Below are 18918 nucleotides of genomic sequence, written 5' to 3' on the forward strand. Positions count from 1 at the left end.
AGGGACCTCGCAAGATCATGGGGCCAACCCCCTGCCCAAGGGGCAGGAAGTCTGCTGGGGTCAAATGATCCCAGTAAAATAGGCATCCAAGTGTGTCTTAAAGGTTTCCAGAGTAGGTACTTGCACCACTTCTGGGGGGAGTCTATTCCAGGCTCTGGGGACTCGGATGGTAAAGAAGTTTTTTTCTTATGTCCAGCTTAAAATGTTCTTTCCGGAGTTTGTGACCGTTAGACCTTGTCTTCCCTTGGGGTGCCCTGGTGAACAGATATTCTCCCAGTTTCTGGTACACACCCCTTATATACTTATAGGCTGCCACCAAGTTGCCCCTGAGCCTTTGCTTTTCCAGGCTGAAGAGTCCCTTGCCTCTCAGCCTTTCTTCATAAAACCTGTTCTCTTGTCCTCTGATCATGCACATGGCTCTCCTGGATTCTCTCAAGCTTCTCCACATCCTTCCTAAAGTGCAGAGCCCAGAACTGAATGCAGTATTCCAGCTGTGGCCTCACCAAGGCCAAGTACAGCAGGAGGATGACTTCCTGGGTCTTGCATGAGATGCATCAATGGGTGCAAGCCAGGGTTTTGTTTCCTTTGCTGGCTGTGGCATCGCATTGGTATCTCATGTTCATCTTGTGGTCAATCATGACCCCCAAGTCTCTTTTGGTCATAGTGCTAGAGAGTGTAGCACTGCCAAGCCTATAGGTATGATGTGGATTCTTTTTCCAGATGTGGAGCACTTTGCATTTCTCAGTGTTGAATGCCATCAGATTTTGATCCGCCCACCTTGTGAGCCTGTTCAGTTCGGACTGAATTGCCAACCTATCCTGTAATACGACCATGCTTCCCCACAGTTTGGTGTCATCAGTGAATTTTTAGCCAGTCCACTTCTGATACCTGAATCTAGATGGTTATAAATATGTTTAAGGGTACTGGTCCAAGTATGGAGCCCTGGGTGATACCACTGGTCACTATGCACCATGTTGGCATGGTTCTGGCTACTGTCACTCTCTGGGTCCAACCATGGATCTGGTCCCCAAGCCATCAGACCATACGGTTGTTGAGGCTGGAGTTCCCCAGTTTAACTATGAGGATTTCATGGGAGACCAAGTCAAAGGCTTTTTTGAAGTCCAAATAGATAATATCAACCTCTTCTCCTTTGTCCAGGTATGATGTGTCATAGTTTTTCTGTTCCTCTACTGAACTTCAAAAGAGTCTTTGGGTGGAACAATGACCAAAAGCAACCATGTTTTTCAAATGAAAAGGATGAAACTGTTTATTTTTGCATGGCATGTAACAGATTTCCTGGGGAGGCACGTGCAAACTCAGAAATGCAGTGAGCTTTCCTTATACTCTTATTCAAGAGGCCATCAAAACCACGGGGGAAAAAAATAGAATAGTTGTCATTTAATTTGAACTGATATTTTTACTTTTTGTCCGTTGGAGGGAAAAGTATAGACAACTTAGTTTTGTAAGTGGGAAAAGTATTGGATGTAGCTTCAAATTTTTTTTGTAGAAAATGTAATGTTTTCCTGCACAGGAGGTATGCAATCATTCAAGGGCCTGGATTAATTAAGATAAAGTAAAAATCTATGAATAAGAGAAAAATAACGTGAAAGGGTGCATAAGAGTAACAAATATAAATTGTACTGTGTCGTTCTTTATCACAATTAAAGTCTTGGAGAATGTTAATGCGCCAAATCAATGAAATCTAGATTTGTTTTATTTGAAGAGTATATCTCTGCAGCACACTTGGGTTGTATACATGCTGAGTTGCTAATAGCTAGGGTTAGTCTAAATGCCATCAGTTATGACCTCATGCTTTGTGTTTAGTTTTAGGTCTTAAGCATGCATACATTTCTGACATTGGTGGGGATTATTTGTGCAACGTAGCGTCATTTAATTAGCATATATATTTAAAAGAGCAGTTTTTTACAGAAGTGAAATAGTGGAAGGTATTACTCAAAAATCTTTTCTGAGTAATGTTTTACTGAAGTTCAAATATTCTAATGAAAACTCAGTGTATTTCAAAGTATGCTGCTGAACTCTTCTGCTACAGTGCTGCGATTGATTTATATTTGCATTGAAAAATCAGACTATTGCACTTTTTAAAAAACAATTAAATGGAATTCTAATTTAAAATATTGGGTGACTTTTTTTAATATTAGTCTGTACTGTTATCATACTGTATGATAAATGTGTAGAGTTGCTACTGCTATTGTACATTGTTCTTCTGTGTGATGAACCCCTGCAATTAATAAGATCCTGTCTTTGGCAAGAGATCGTAAGAAGCAGCACATATAATTCTGTTCACACTCAGTGTAAATGTTTGGTCAAAATATCATATTTACTCAAACAGAAGATGAGGTTTGTTTTCCACAGTCACCATGGGGAACTGGGGGAAGCTCCTTATCTTACATTTGCATACAAGGAAACCTCATTATATACAAAGCAGCATGTGGTTAGTAATGGAAACCAACTACAAAGTAAATTAAAATCACCAACACTAAGCGTGACTATAAAACACATGGCCCATAATGGGAAACCATACTGTTGGAAACCTACTACAACACTAGGGTAGTGGAGCCCATCTGAATAAGATATGTGGTAGTGTCCATTGAGTGCATTCCCCCTCAGCACCGAATCTTTTTGAAGTTGTAAGCCACTACATTGTATACATCTTGACTTCCTCTTCACTTGCACAGCTAAGTTGTGCCTTTCTTTCCCATTTCCAATTATTCCTATTTCTTTGCCAGCATTTAATGTCTGGAGAGCATCACCAAATGAGACAGTTCACTCAGAATTCCTTTGTCATCCCCCTCCCTCAGCCTGTTACGTGTAATCCATATGCCCCTTCCCCACCATGAGGCGGAGCCGGACCAGGTTGCTCTGCGCCTAATTTGCATATAGATTTTTGAAGGATCCCAGGACTCCTTATGAACACCTGGTTCCAGTCATGAGTGGAGAGCTAATTACCACATAGATCCTGGGGTGGGGAGGGTATCTGGGGTACACACATGCTGAGCTCTGGGATCATCATGGCTTGAAATGCTGTTGACTTTGCTGGGGCCCAGCCCAGTGAACTATATAATCATGAGCCTTTTGTCTTTGGACTAATATCATGCAGTTTGTACTATATATAAATAGGTGCCAAAGTGCAGCTTAAAAGTGTGTTTATGGAGTACATGTGCTAAAACTTGCAGCGGTTTCAAAAAAGATTAAATGCATCTATTTTGGATGAACTAAGTCTGCAGGTACTACATGCAAATTATTGCAGCTATGTTTATTTCAAGATCAGTGGTTTCAAATTTGCTTTTCACTTCCATGTGTTCAAGGGGAGAAGGGTCTGCTAGGTTCACGGCAAGGGCTGCAGGGGGAAGAAGTTGAGGGGAGACAGAGGGCATAGGGGCTGCCTTATTTATTTCTTCTACTGTAGCAGTGGAAGGGGGGGAATTCAAAGCAAACCTCCAATAATTAGATTCTGTACTTAGAAAATTATATCAAATTTATACATTTTCCATATATAAAATCTAATTATTGGGGGATTGTCTTATAATTAGGGTTATCTTATATATGACTAAATATGGTAAGTTTGGATATTAATTAAAGTGATTTAATAGATATTGATTCTTTTTCCCCCCCTAATTATTTAAAAGGGGTGTTAAGATCTTGAAGCATGATTGTCCTTGTTTGTGAGAATTTAGAAGTAATTTTATAATCTGAGTCAAAATTTGGGGAAGGGTAAAGATGTACTACTAAAGATCACTTGCCAAATTTCTTTGTTATAAGCTGAGCTATAATACCTGCTCTGTATAAAAATATGGTACGTTACTGAGGAACTACTCAATGTAAAGCTTGATAGATTAAAACATAAACAATAATGCTGCTGGAAAGATTGGTTGGACATACATGCTGAATAGTCAGTTGCAACCTCTGTATAAAGAAGTAAAAATGCTCCTAAAAGCCACATAATTTTATTTAAACTTATTTATTGAAAGTTTGTAGTTTTTAGTTGGAAAAGCTTGGAAGTTTGGGATTCCTGATCTGTCAGTCATTTTTAACATGCCTGTTCACTACATTGTTGCATACTAATATGGATACGGTGTTGATGCAATTGATCCCCTCAGAAGTCTGTTCACTTTGCTGTTGTTAGCACACTACTGCTATTTACTTCATTGTAAGGTGTAGACTGCAATCAAGGTTGATACAGAAACATCTGTGGTGGGGGGATGTAAGGGTGGGGAAGAGGGGAATGCAGTGTGTACCTGATCCCTTCTGAACTCTGCATTCCAGGGGTGTTAACCACTCTTTCTCCTTTATAATGGTCTCAATGTTCTACTAATCGAGCTATCTTTTCTTCTGCAATTCTGCTGTTAGCTGCTCTTGGTAATGTAACTCCATTTCACAGTCCTGCAGACTATATTTAACTTATTTCAATAAAATTTTTCTATCCGTTTTTGCTTCAATCTTAAACTGAATAATCATAGCGCAAGGCCCTACCATATTAGTAAAGCTTCTAGTTTATTTTTAATGAAAGAAATGTGTTGTTTTATATGAGACTATGCTGCTTACCATCTGCACCCCACTTTTCAAAATTCTAGATCCACCCATGGTCGTATCCCAACTGCATGTTCTAATTTCACACAATTCCTTTGTTAGGTCTCTTTTGAAACATTTCTACTGAAAATGTTCTTTTGAGAATTCCCCTTCCCTTCCTCCCCGCCCCCCTTACATTTTGTGTGTTGTAAACTGTTGATTTATGTACAATACATAGGAAACAGATTTTAAAACCCTTGACTTACCCAAATTGACACTAGCCCAAAGGTACCTATTCTGACCTGATTGGGCCATTATGTCTGGATCCATGGCATACTTTCTCCCTGACCTGCTTGAAGACCTCACAATGAGGGAATTATAAGATGGGGTCAACAAGAACTGGAAAAAAATGAAAAGAAAGGGAAAACCTTGAGGGGCTTTTTCTTTGAGTCAGCAAGCCATCTGATGGAAGCTTTACATTATTGATACCTAAAGCCAGCCAGGAATTGAAGATAAAGGAAAAAGTTCTTCCAGTTTATGACACGTTCTCTGGCACCCAAAGAGCCCACTGTCTTGAAGTGCTGTGCCACCTCTGCAGTCGTCTGGTTCTTGACTGCAGCCACAGCTCTAGTTCCATGTTAGATCAAAGAGTGAAGGATCTAAAGAATGCAAACCATGATTATCTGTATCCTAGCTGCCAGCGGAGGGTTCGGGATTGAGAGTGTGGTTGGGGGTAAAAAGGTAAAAAAGGTTTATCAACTTAAAAACATGACTACAAGTAGTAACAAAACAACAAGGACAGACGATAACAATTTGCATCAGCAACTTATCGGCAGTCCCCTTGTATGCCTGACGTATGACAAATTCCTCTTCTGCAAAGCTCAGTGAAGTCAGGCGTCCCCAATCAGCGCTGTCTGAGGGGGACCCTGGTATTCAGTCCTCAGGCTCCTTGAGATCCACTAGCCCACGAATCCAGGCTAGCAGCTAATTCCAAATCGGTAGTTTCTTTTACAGAGCTGCGTCTTCCTTCTAAAAGATTTCCGAATGTGTCAGCCAATTTATAACTTCTGAGCTATGCTGATAACTTACAGCCATCCAGATTCTCCCATTATAATTATTGTTAGGACTGACCAATAGCAGTACAAGCCTTGCATTCTTCTGATAAGTTTAATTTTAACTATGCCACAAAGCCTACCACTAGTTCTACAAGGCCTTGCTAAATTTACTAGGCCTCATTACTCTTTGACTTTAATTAGGCTCTTAACCACAACATATAGCTTAATATCTGAACAAATGATAGAAAAACACTTGGTCTAATCTTCACAGCATTCAGCAAGCACCTTTAGACACAATTTTCAGCTGTCACAATCTGAGTATTTTATTTCTCTTCGTTTAATGTTTTCTCTTTGTTTCTAATTTGATGACACTGCAGCACTTTTTTTGGTGGGAAAGTGCATGTATGGGTTGGAACTCCTGGAAAATTGCATATAGGAAGAGTGACAGATCAATCCCAAGATGTCAAGAATCATAATTCGCCTTATTGTTATTGTTAAAGAGATACACATGGACTCTTGATCTTAATTTTGTGTCAAATCCTAAAGTACTTAAAACTGATCTGTAAACTAATTAAGGTTTGTCAAACTTCTGTTTATCAGTGCATTCTGTTAAGGCCTGTATTACCTGTGTTGGGAAGAGGAATGGGTTAGCCAATATACAAGAATCATGCAAAGAGAGAGGTTAGTTAATGTTGAAGTGATGGCTTAGAATTCAAGGGCGGGCAATTATTTCAGGCAGAGGGCCGGTTACTGAGTTTTGGCAAGCCATCAAGGGCCGCATGACAGGTAGCCAGGGGCAGGTAAATATTAATTTTCTAAATTTTTTAGAGGTCCCATGGGCTGGATAGAATGGCCCATGGGCTGCATTTTGCCTGCCCCTGGCTTAGATGTTATGCAGTGATTTGATTTCAGTAATAAAATTGAGTTCCCATTACCCTGCTTCAAGTGGAGCTCTTTATTTGGGGTTTAAAACCAAATGGATCTCTGCCACTTTAAATTTTTTTTACAGGATTTCTAGGAATAGTTTCTCTCTATTAATCTAATTTAATTCCAATCCAATATTGATGTTCATTTTTTTATCTTGATTAAATATTGGTATTAACTATTTCTTAGCTCTAGTCTAGTAGTGTTAATAGTAGTTTACCTCTGATTATGATTCTTGGTCTTATTTTTGTTTAATTTTTAATAAAATGCATTAAAAGATACTGATTTTTTTCCAATAAACAGCATATGGCAGATCTTTTGAAAATATGGGTTGCTATCAGCCAGTGTACTTACTAACTTAATTAGTTGGATCCAAATTAACCTTTGCTTCTCACACAGCTGCTTTCTATTCATAGACTTTTACCTCTCCCTTATTTTTGGAGAGTCTGACTGTAATTAAGACTAATGTAAATACTTTGCAGGCAGCATTTGGTAACTTGTTAATTCCCTCTGGAGGTTGACTGACTGCTAGACTTTGCATTCAAGTAAGTGTAGAGATATAGGGTCTTTCTCTGAAGTTTTGATTTGAGAGACTTTTGTTGTTTGGCCTTCTGCTCCTACATTTGCTGTGACAAAAGAATCTGTTACTGGACGAAAATCTTTTGGAGAATGCTTGGTATCTCCTGTCAGTACACTTACAAGTGGCTGGAATAGGTGCTGGCATCAGCATGCGTCTTCTGTAGATACCATTATTCCCCATTTGCAAGGGTAGTGAACCTGCAAGACAAAAGCATAGAACATCCAGTACTTACACGTGTAGGTGTTGCAAGAGACCACACTATGTCAAGAACCTTTGCCATACATTTGAGTAAGGCATTCCAACATCTTTAGCAACACCTGGATAAGATGTTGAAGGTTTTGTGCATCATCAGGAAAGTATGAGGCACATTCAAATTGGATCAGTTGTTCAACCCTGTGAACAATTACCTTAATCATATTGTTCCCTCCACCTAATAAATTTGAGCCCGCATTGATTGACTTGCTTAAGACTGTACATCTTCCTGGAGATCTGACCCTGATAGTGGAACTAGAAAACATACTGTTTTTTGGGAATTAGATCCAATTCCATGAGGTGCTTGAGATAAGTATTTGAGAACTAGGCAGGTGAGCCAAAAGGATACTAGTAGGTTTGGCCCATTCTTTGATATCAGTAGCTTTCTTTTATTGGGAATCCTGCATGGGGTCCTTGCACATTCCCATTGTGACTCCACAGAGGATGAATGGCAGATGAGTCCCTCCTGTACACAGAGAGGGAAGCAGAGGGGTACTTGTTCTCCAAAGGTAGGACTTGTTTACATGTACTAGAGTACATATTTGGTAATCCAAATCTCCATTATCTAAATGGAAACTTTTTTTTTTCCCCACCAACCTGTAATTTGGTTTTGTGTAACAAACCATTCCCTTCTTAAGCTTTATGTAATACAGTACTTCATCTCTACTCTTAAGCTTGATACTATAACTTGTAACTGTTTAACTTTTTTGAATGAATTCAGCTATCCAAATGACTTTTCATCAGGTGCTTTGCAAAAGGGTTTAGATAAAAGACATTAATACCATAGCTTGCTTTAATTTCACATTAGTTGACAGGGAATATTCACTGATAACTTGTTTGTTTGCAGTGCAGAGAGATCAGCATCTAGTGCTCTAACCAGCATAGAGTGATAGAGTCAATGGACTGGAAGGGGCCTGTAAGATCATTGAGTCCAGTCCTGTGCCCTAGGCTGGAGGTTTAAGAGCTCAAACTAGTTCAACAAGGTGCTTATCCAGCCTCATCTTGAACACCTCCAAGGATGGTGACTGTACCACCTCTGCTGGCAGTGTGTTCCAAGTTCTAGTTACCCTTATGGAGAAGAAGTTCTTCCTTATGTCCAGCCTAAATCTTCCCTGTATTAGTTTGCAACTGTTGATCCTTGTCTTCCCAAAGGGTGCGTTCCTAAAGAGTTGCTCCCCCAGATCCTGATGTTCCCCCCTGACATTTGTAGGCAGCTATCAAGTCACCTCACAGCCTTCTCTTACTGAGACTGAACAAGTCCAGCTCCTGGAGTCTCTCCTCATAGGGCCTATCCTCCAGGTCCCTAATCATGTGGGTGGCCCTTCTCTGTACCCTCTCAAGTTTATCTGCATCCTTCTTGAAGTGCAGCACCCAAAACTGGGCACAGTTCCCCAGTTGTGGCCTCACGAATGCTGAGTAGAGAAGGAGAAGCACCTCCTTCAATCTGTTGGCAACACATTGGCTGATGCACGCCAGAGTTCTGTTTGCCATGCTGGCAACTTCCTTGCACTGTTGGCTCATTCATTTTCTGGTCAGTTGTGACCCCCAGGTCCCATTCAGATGCCATGCCAGGCAGTGGGCTACCGCCTGTCATATAGTTGTGGTGAAAGTTCTTCTTACCCAGATGAAGGACCTGGCATTTTTCCCTGCTGAGCCGCACAGGTCCAAACGCTGATCCCTGTGGGACACCACTGGTGACAGTCCTCCAGGATGAGGCCATCCCATCAATTACAACTGTCTGGGACTGGCCTCTAAGCCAGTTATCCACCCACCTCACTGTAGACTGCTCCAGGCCAGTACCCTCTAGTTTGATTGAGAGAATTTTATGGGAGACAGAATCAAAGGCCTTACTGAAATCGTAAATGATGTCTACCTCATGATCCTTGTCCAGCTGGTTAGTTACCTGGTCGTAAAAGGACACCAAGTTTGTCAGGCATGATCTACCCTCCACAAAGCCATGCTACTCGTTTCTTAACACCCTGTCAGTTACAAGTGTGTGATTGATGGCCTCTTTAACATTTTTTTCAAAAGATTTTCCAAGGACTGAAGTCAAACTGACCAGTCTGTAGTTTGCAGGGTCATCCCCACTCCCTTTCTTAAAGATGGGCACCACGTTGGCCTTCTAGTCATCCAGGACCATGCCCCGTGTTCCACAACTTTTCAGATATCTTCACCAAGGGCCATGTTATGAGTTCAGCCAGTTTTTTCAGGACTCTTGGATGTAGGTCATCTGGCCCAGCAGACTTGAAAGCATCCAGTTGTTCTAAGAGGGCTCTTACCAGTTTGGGACTGATTTCTTGTTGTCTGTACGTTTCCTTGTGTTCTCTGGGCTTCTGGACAGATGCACAACTCCTATTAGCTTTCTGGAATACTGATATGAAGTATTTATTTAGGAGCTCAACCTTTTTGTGGGGGTCAACTGTGGGCTGTCCCTCTGTATTCAGTAGGGGTCCTACAGTGGAGTTTGATTTTTTTTTTTTTCTTGCTCCCCGTATACCTGTAGAAGGACTTTTTGTTTTCCTTTATTTTGGATGCCAGCTTGATCTCCATGCATGCCTTGGCTTTCTGTATCTCATACCTGCAGACCCTGGTTATCCAAGTGAACTCTTCTCAGGTTGCTGAACCTTTTTTCCATTGATTATATGCATCTTTTTTCTTTTTCAAAAGTTCCCTAATGTCCCTGTTGGGCCAAGTGGATCTCTTGGCTCCTTTTCTGCTCCTTGATCATGTGGGAATAGCCTCTTTTTCAGCAGTGAGAATTGCTCCCTTGAAGAGGAACCATTGCTCCTGAGCTCCCAAATTGTCTAATCACTGGTCATAGAGGGCCTTTCTAACTAGTCTCCTGAGTTTGTCAAAGTCTGCCCTTCTAGAATCTAGGACTCCTATTCTACTAATTGGGATCTTAGCCTTGCTGTGGGTGGTGAACCTAATCAGATTGTGATCACTGTCACCCAGAATACCTCCCATCTTCAGGTCCCCTACCATGTCTTCCCCTTTGGTAAGCACCAAGTCCAGAGTGGCTTTGCCTCTAGTCGGTTCTTCAATAACCTGTGACAGGACAGGTCATCAGTAGCTGGCAAGTAATTAACTGACTTGTGAGCTGGCTAAATGGTCCTTCCAACAGATGTCAGGGAAATTGAAGTCACCCATGACGATCAGGTCTTTAGTTCTGGCTGCCTCAGTCAATTCCCTGGAGAATGCCTGATTGTTTTTCTCTTCTTGGGAGGCAGGTCTCTAGTAAGCTCCCACCATCAGTTCTTCCTCTCCTGAACCACCTTGTATCTTGACCCAGAGGGTCTTGAGGGATCTCTCAATTCTATCAAACCTGACTTGCAGGGAAGGGGTACCATTGTTTACGTAGAGGGCCATCCCTCCTTCCTTCTTCCCAACTCAGTCCTTCCTGTAGAACCTATAGCCCTCAAAATCCACTGCCCAATCATATGTCACATGCCACCAGGCCTCTGTCAACCCAATGAGGTCAAAATCCTTGTCTACCAGGAAAAGAGCCAGTTCCTCCTGTTTGTTGCCCATGCTTCTGGCGTTTCCATAAAGGCACCTGCGTTCCCATCTGGTCCACCTCAGTTTTTCTGTCGCCTTGTGGTATGTTAGGGCATTGGTGCTCCCCTGGGTATCCACTATGTTGATGCCCTCTCTCGAGTCATTATGGGAAGAGGATTCATGTTCAGCAGTGGATTCATGTATAACAGCAGAACCTCCTCCCTCTCTCCCAGACGTGCCTAGTTTAAAGCCCTCCTCAGCAGGTCAGTGATTTTTTTTTGTAGAAAAGAGCTTCCTCCTACTGCCTGTGAGGTGAGTACTGTCTCTTGTATGTAGACCACTGCTGTTGAACTGCATACCAACCATAACCTTCTGGTTATCCAGCAAGGGTGGTTTCACCCCATACCCAAAGTAAAATCGTATTGTATGTGCTCTTAAGTACTGATATGAACAGTACCAACAGTTGTATGGTATTGAGATGCTGGGTACCAAAGTTATGGTGCAGAGCTTAGCGGTTTAGCTGAAGCAGAAATGAGATTTTTTTTTTTTTTCTCCCAAGGAGTGGGACTGTCAATATGAAAAACTGGGGAGGGGATTCTGTTGTTTGGATCAGATATTTCTCTCCTCCCTGCCCAAATCTTCAGCTCCTGAACAAACAAAATAAATTATTTGCACACATATGTCACTTCTAATGATATTTGTGCCTGTATCCTTGGAATTCAAAATGTATTCTTTTGTATTATGGCCTTTTAAATGTCATCTTTGAGAATTATTTGATAGAGTTGACTATAGAAGTAAGAGTAGAAATGAGTGAGAAGGAGTATGTGTCAGCAAACATAACACTTGTGCTGTCAGAAAACGTATAATCCTTGTGAACCAGCTGCTGATCAAGCCAACTCAGAAATTCATGGTGGCTCTGATCTATCTTTATTGATTTCCACCCACACTTCTAACTAGAATGCGTCTACAATTGTCAGTCACAATTCAATTATTTACTTTGTATTTTGTTTCTGAAACAAATTTACTCAGTACAAGTGGACACATTCTCTTAAACATTCAGTTTAATTTGACTGATAATGGACAGGGATCAAGCTCTGTTATGGTGCTAGATGTATAACAAAAATTTGGCTTAAAAATCAATTTGTATACTCTCCAGGGCATTTATCAAAGAAAAAAATAGCAGCAAAACAATATGCCTTTAAGCTTACGTAAATGTTCAATACTAAATGTCTTGAGAAATGTGAGTGGTCCCAATTAGTGAGTGAGCGTTTTATCTCTGGGCATGATGATAGCTAAGAAACAAGTTAAAAGAGAGCTGTTCAATCACAATTATTTAATCAGCTTTCTAGGTGATAATTCAAAGGCTGAGGTTTATTACTTTTCCGTTATGACCTTGGGAGCATGTTCCGTATCAAAATGATGTTGAATAAACGTACAGTGCTGAAATGATGTTCAGTTGCATAATACATTACAGGCAGTCCTCAACTTATGACAGTTCGAGTTATGATGAACCGCAATTCCGTTTGTAAATGGACACGCGGGGTTCGAAGTTCCAACCTGGGTTTCAACATTACGACACTAGATGCCGGAGACGGAGACCGGCCTTTTAGTGGAAGGGCCGTCGGGGAGCAGATCAGGGCCCCTGTGGTGAGGGAGGGGCTGGGGCTAGGACAGAGGCTGGGGCAAACGTGGCTGGGATAGAGGCCATGGCTGCACCAGGTTCTGCAACTAGGGGCTATGGGCAGCAGGAGAAACCACGAATCGTCAGGCTGCTCCACCGGCTGCCTTCACCAGGGAGAGGCAGGCGGAGCTGGGTGGCTGCGGGAGAAGCTGCAGCTCTCTGGCTGCTCATCCAGTTGCCCCCACTGGGGCAAGGCAGGCAGAGCCAAACAAGCCTTGGGAAAAGCCACAGCTGCCCAGCTCTGCCTGCCTCACCCCAGCGGGGGCAGCCGGGGGAGCAGCCGGGTGGCTACGGCTTCTCCCAAGGCTCATCCAGCTGCTCCCCCAGCTGTCCCCGCTGGGGAGAAGCAGGCAGAGCTGAGTGGCTGCGGGTTTCTGGCAACTCCTACCACTTGTCATGAGACCGGGGGCGAAGGGACTTGTAACCCTGGATCTGATCGGGATGGGGCGGGCTGTGGCTGGGGCAGATCTGGGGGCACACAGCACCCCCCCATGCCCTTCCAGACACATGGCTGGAGCAGCAAGGTGTTGCTCCTCTGGGAGCCATTTGTGGGGCAGCTCCTTTAAGAATCTCCTTGAACAGTTTCTGTAAGAAAGCAGACAAGACTCCAGAAAAACCTGCAGCCAAGTCTCCTGAGAAGACTCCAGCAAAGAACCCTTCAAGAAGTCTAGCAAAGTCACCTCAAAGAAGTCCTTCCAAATGAATGTTTGCTATTTACATTATAAATACATAAATAAATGCATGTAGACAAGTAATATAGCTACAATTATTTATTTTATATAATTGATTGAGAACTGTACAAAATTCTGGGTTTTGGGCGAAAATAGGGTATCAGGCCTTGGTTCAGGAACCAATCCCCCATTTATAACATTGTTTCCTATGGGAAAATTGGTTTCGAGTTACAACCTTTCGACTTAAGGTGCGGTTTTCAGGAACCAATTGTGTTGTAAATCCAAGGACTGCCTGTCTCCATTTTCATATAAGTATTGCACACGTGCCATTCTTTATGGCACCCCTACAGCCCCTGCTGCACTCTAGAAATAATAATGAAGCATAAAACCGTAATTATTCTTTATGTGAAATAGCTGTTCTGGTTGAGGAACAGTTTTAATGTCTCATACAAGTTCATTGCTGTTGCAGCTATAATATTTCAGTGCTTTATTTCTGTGAAGATTATGGCTCATCAAACTACTGTCTCTGTCTTTGCAGTGCCAATCTTTCTAAAGCTGCTTGGGGAGCTTTGGAGAAAAATGGCACCCAGCTGATGATCCGTTCCTATGAGCTTGGAGTTCTTTTCCTGCCTTCAGCATTTGTAAGTTCATAATTTGTCAGGAGAAGTCTACAAAACTGATAGTCTGAAAATACATGCAAAAGGAACTTAACTTAATCATTCATTCCCATTGTATACTTGTTTTATGGGCAAGTAGAGTTTACAGAAGCTAGTGATTCTAACAGAACTCTCTTTACACTGCCCCCTTCCCCCCAGTCAGGCTTAAGTACGGTGCTGAAATGGCTTTCACTGCTTCCTGCAATGTACAGTGTCGTGCATACTTTCAAACCAGAGTTCAGAATTTTGTGCTTAGCTCCAGATTCTTCTGGACAGAAACACTGGGTCACCTAACAGTAGTGCTCTTACGGTAGTTGCATAGTTTAAATGATCTCTCCTGGTGTTACCAAATTTGCCCATTACTTTGGGGTGTGCTCATTTATTAGGGATAGTTTCTAGGGTCTTGGTGATTCTGTCAATGTACTGCTTGTGTTACTATATGGAGCTGTATTTCTCCCTTCTGCAAGCCCTCACCCCCAGTGGAGCTATCTTGCAGGACTCAATCTCAATGGGACTGGGTTCCTCCAGTCACCAAATCAGTCATACACACAAACACACACAAATTAACGTGACACGCCTGATCTGGCCGGGCTGATCAGCATGGACAGGCTGACACCCTCATATGCCAAGAATCAGTTCATAAGAGCAACAATAAAATGCAGTCAAACACAAGCACACAGGTAAACAGAATCCCTCTGAATCCGGCTGGGTGTCCAGCTGACACCCTCATGGGCCAGCATTCAGTTCATAAGGGCACGTCTGAGTCAAACTGGGTCAATCAGCCTGTACAAGCTGATCCCCTTATGTGTTTCAAACTCAGCACGTCCCAATCTTTGGCCTCTTGATGAGCAGACCCCACAATAATTTAGGCTTCACAGGGATCTTTAGCATAGGTAAAAGAAGCGTTGCTGCAGAGCACAGAAGGAAAAAGAAGCAGAGAAGGAAAAATATACCCAATTACTACCAGTTTGCCTATAAAAGTTATTTATTGCTAAGCATATGAAATATATAATAGTACTAGTAGTAATAGACATGCAAAAGAAAAACAAACACAAACAATGACAATACTACCCTGGTTTCACTAAGTATTTGGGGAAACTTAGCTCAAGCTTAACTGATACAGGTCAGGTTCAGAAGTTTATGCCTAGAAAGAAGAGAGAACGCTGGGAATCTCACCGAGTCCACGGTACCCAGGCTGCAAAGCTGACAGGCACAGTCCGTAGCACAATCCTTGAAGAGAGAGACGATCTGTTCTTCCAGCGTCCCAAGAACAACAGGGGATGGTGTCAGCACAGGAGTTTTCTTCTTCTTTCTTTCTCCTTCCTCCTGCTTCTTCTTCTTCTTTCTTTTTTCTCCTTTTTTTAAGCACACACACTTACAGATTTTTATACCCTCAGTTCAGCTGCTTTGAAGCACCCTCAGTAGTGTAAATCATTGTCTTTTCTATTGACAAGGGGTTATCTGGTTTGGACCATCTCAGGAAACTGATTGATAATCAGGAAACACTTAAGATTAGGGAGTAACCCAAATACTTGGGAGCCAGCTTGAGATTCCTATGGATGGCAGATATCCTGATGGGATATCTCATGGTTTCTTCAGGAACAATAGATAGCTTGCAGTATCAGGATTTTGGATTTTTACTTGTTGTGCACAAGCCTCAGCTTAGCATGACTTTTCCAGATTTTACTATAGTCTTTTAACAGACTTAAAGCAATTATTGGGGTGCTCATAACCTTTTGAGGAGAGGACTCCCACCAGTCGTCTCGGGAAAGATACGACAACACCTGGGATTAGGGCTCCAGCAGGCTGGATGCTGTGATGAACCCTTAACCATTGTTCAAATGTTGCCCATACCCCCTCGGACTCGGTCTCTTGCCTCAGCATTCCCTAACCCGGCAACCGAGTTTTAGTCAATCAAGTTTAAATAGGCCTCCCATACTGGGACCGGGGAATGTACGGCCCGAGATGCCTATTAAACTTAGAGCTGTGTGTGTGTGTCTGGGGGGAGAAAAGTCCTTAGCAAATCCAGATTAGAACTGGTCTGATAAATGCTGAGCTGGGTGTGTGTGAACATGGGTTAATTAACATTGGAAGCACAGATTCCCCATCATGCAGCGCTCTCCTGCTTCTCTGGTCCCAGAATTCACTGCAGTCTCTGCTTCAGGCTTTCTGTTTTCCATCTCTCATGTAAATGAATGGTCATCTGGTTCCATCTCGGATGTAAATGAGACCTAGGGCAGTTGTTTCACTCTTATCACCCTTATCTGGAGAGTTTTAGGTGCATCTCTCACTGCATCTTAATCAGTTTCGTTTATGTAGAGGAGGGGAGGGAGGGGGTGGGGGGGGAGTCCTTTGTGAGTCAGACAGACTGCATCCTGTGCCAGGGTTGCCCAAGAATACAGAGCTGAGGTGTAACACTGGTAAATTAAATAAAGCAAGCAACTGAAAGATTGCTGTACCTATTGTGAGTGCAGTGTCATGAGGATTCAGAAAGGGATGAGCATTTTTTTGTCACAGTATAAATTGTTATTTGTAACTGAAAATAAAATTTTTAATTACCTTTTGAAGAATCACTTTTTTTAAATCAACTCATAATAGTCACTGGACTCTTCCATTTTGCTATCTTGCAGACTTGCTTCTTCCAGTAAAATTCAAATTCCCTTTTTAAACTTCTGATACCTTTATAACAACCTCATTGTGAAGGGCCACTTTGGAGAGCAGAATGGTTGCAGCACAATATGGTAGGCGGATCTAGTTTCAGTAAACAGATTTTTATCTGAGAAGACAGATTTTGAGTAAAGCAGAGTACTGGAAATTAGGAGCTGTAAGTTCCTGTTTTTATTTTGTCACTGTCTTATTCCAGAGAAGGTAGGCAAAAATGTTAACATACACAAAACTTGAGCAGTTCAGGTTTTAGGTGTCTCATGGTGTTATTTTCAGAGATGTTAAACACCAACAGCTAAAGTCAGTGGAAGCTTTAATCAGCATCTCTTAATGTTGGAATCTAGCTATCACCCTTTGGATGACATTTAGAGGAACTTTTAAAAAATAGCTTTAGCCTCTCTGAACCTCTTTTTCTCCTGTTAGAAAGGGATAATATTCACCTGTGTTTGCATAGCAGTATGAAATCCTTGGATGAAAAATATAAACCAAATTTCAAAATATCAGTCTTTTTACTGCTGTTTTTAAAACACAAAGTAGAATATGAAAATAAGCACACTAAAAAATAAATAATCAAAGGCTGGATACGGCTACATTGGAGAATCAAAGTTTATAATCAGAAAGCATTCAGATTCCTTTGTGTGTGAAGGCCTAGGAAACTTGCTTCTGTTTAGGGAGATACCTTTTTGGTCTCACCAAAAAAAATTAATGGGCTGAAAATTTCACTTTCCTTCTCCCAGATTTTGTTCACTGAGCGTGTCATTTTCTCACTCCCTTTGACAGAATATCAGTAAGACTACTTTTTAACAAAATATAATGTTATTCAAATATTTACATATTTATTAAAATATTTGCTTGTTGTTATAATCTCCTTAATTACTACAATAAGATTGATAGCTTCCTGCTGTGGCAACATTTCCCTGATTTAACATTAAATATACAAAGAAGCAGAAATGAATGAAATATGCAAAGAAGCAGGGTCAGTGTACTCTGAGGTCCACTGTGACCTGTACAGGGCGCAGATAAGTGTATATGCTCTCTTCTTTATGAACAACAGTGTTAGAGAAAATGGTTGGTCCTGAACTAATATAAGTAAACAGTATAATTTACCAATAGGGACCATCCTGAGGGTATTACTGAGCCCCAGGTTCATTTGGGGCTAGAAAAAGCTTGTTTTAGTAACTTCTGAGAATAGAGTCATGCAGAGAATTGGGCAGAAACTACTACTATACTGAGCCAAGATTAATTTGAAGACTTTGTCCATACTTGACCACAGGGGATAGAACAATGTTTTGGAAAAGCTGGTTGTTCCCTTCCATGGCTGCTGCCAAGCAAAGTGAGCTTACATGAGATATTTAATGGACAAATATCTTTTCAGTATTAACACACAGCTCCACAGTTATTTACAACAGGTACAAAGGTCACTATGTGTAGGCAGAAGATTCCTGTTCTGTTTTATCCCTTTCTCACATGAAAGTCTTTATACCTGTCCTAGAAAACATCTTTTTAAATGCAGGTGCAGAAAATCAAGGATAAGGTTAAATTTTCCTGTGCATTTCAGGATCAAGTCATCTGGCTGTGTATTTCCCCTTTGGTTTTAAACTGACCCTCAGATTATTTGGCTGAAATCCTAGTATTCAGCCTTGGCTTTTACTTTCTACATCAGATTTCTTAGAAAAGAGAATAAAACCAGAACACTTTCAGAGTCTCATGATCAAATTTAGAACAAAAAAATCTTGACTCATTCCTTTGATTTTTAGAAATTGGAACAGTCCTCTCTGATGCCTATGATCTAATATTCCTGGTTTTTATCCATTACTAATTTGACTCAAACAAAATTTTATAGTTATCTAAAGCACCAGACTTCAACTTGTGGAACAAATAGAAATAAACTTGTTTACTTAGAGATACTTACCAATAGCTTATTTTTAGTGCTCAAAATTGTAAACTTTTTTTTAACTTTCTTTGTAAAACCTGGGGTCAGTGGCAGATGGAGTGGGGAATGGGAGGGAAGGGGAGGTACTGATGAGGATGGAGGAAAAGAGAGAGGAAAGATTCTTACCTTCTTTTAGGGACTTGCTCTCATGACCGACTCTGAAAGGGGGGTGCGACTGTGCCACTGCACCCCTCTGGATCTACCCCTGCCACGTGCTGGGGGAACTGTGTGGCCCCTTACTTGTGCTTCCCAGAGTGCTGCATGTTCTGGGAGTGCCCCAAGATACCCAGGGCTTTTCAGCCCCTGCCTTGAAAGCTACACTGTCCCTTTCACATCTTTGCTAGACACCTTGTGCTCTGTGGTGGCAGGTTCATTTGGGGTGAGGGGAAAGCAAGCTATATCACTCTCCTAATCCCTGGCAACTCTTTCACTCTTCCCTTCTGAAAGGCATGATGGTCTGGATGGTCTACCACCCCT

The 18918-nt window shown here is 41.7% G+C and overlaps 1 protein-coding gene across 5 annotated transcripts in view; it reads left to right on the forward strand.

Moving 5' to 3' along the window:
* TDP1 (tyrosyl-DNA phosphodiesterase 1) overlaps positions 1-18918 on the forward strand; it is a 121201-nt gene that overhangs the window by 65341 nt on the left and 36942 nt on the right. For 2 of the 5 annotated variants that reach the window (XM_014596502.3, XM_059723163.1), the window contains exon 14: positions 13727-13829. The exons of 1 other annotated variant lie outside the window; for it this stretch is intronic. In XM_014596502.3, the coding sequence (XP_014451988.1) occupies positions 13727-13829 (103 nt within the window). Of the gene's footprint in view, positions 1-13726; positions 13842-18918 lie in introns of those variants that run through there. 2 more of the 5 variants (XM_059723164.1, XM_019481673.2) reach the window with 2 other exon arrangements.

Source organism: Alligator mississippiensis, chromosome 2 (assembly GCF_030867095.1).
Source record: "Alligator mississippiensis isolate rAllMis1 chromosome 2, rAllMis1, whole genome shotgun sequence".
NCBI classification, from domain to species: domain Eukaryota; kingdom Metazoa; phylum Chordata; order Crocodylia; family Alligatoridae; genus Alligator; species Alligator mississippiensis.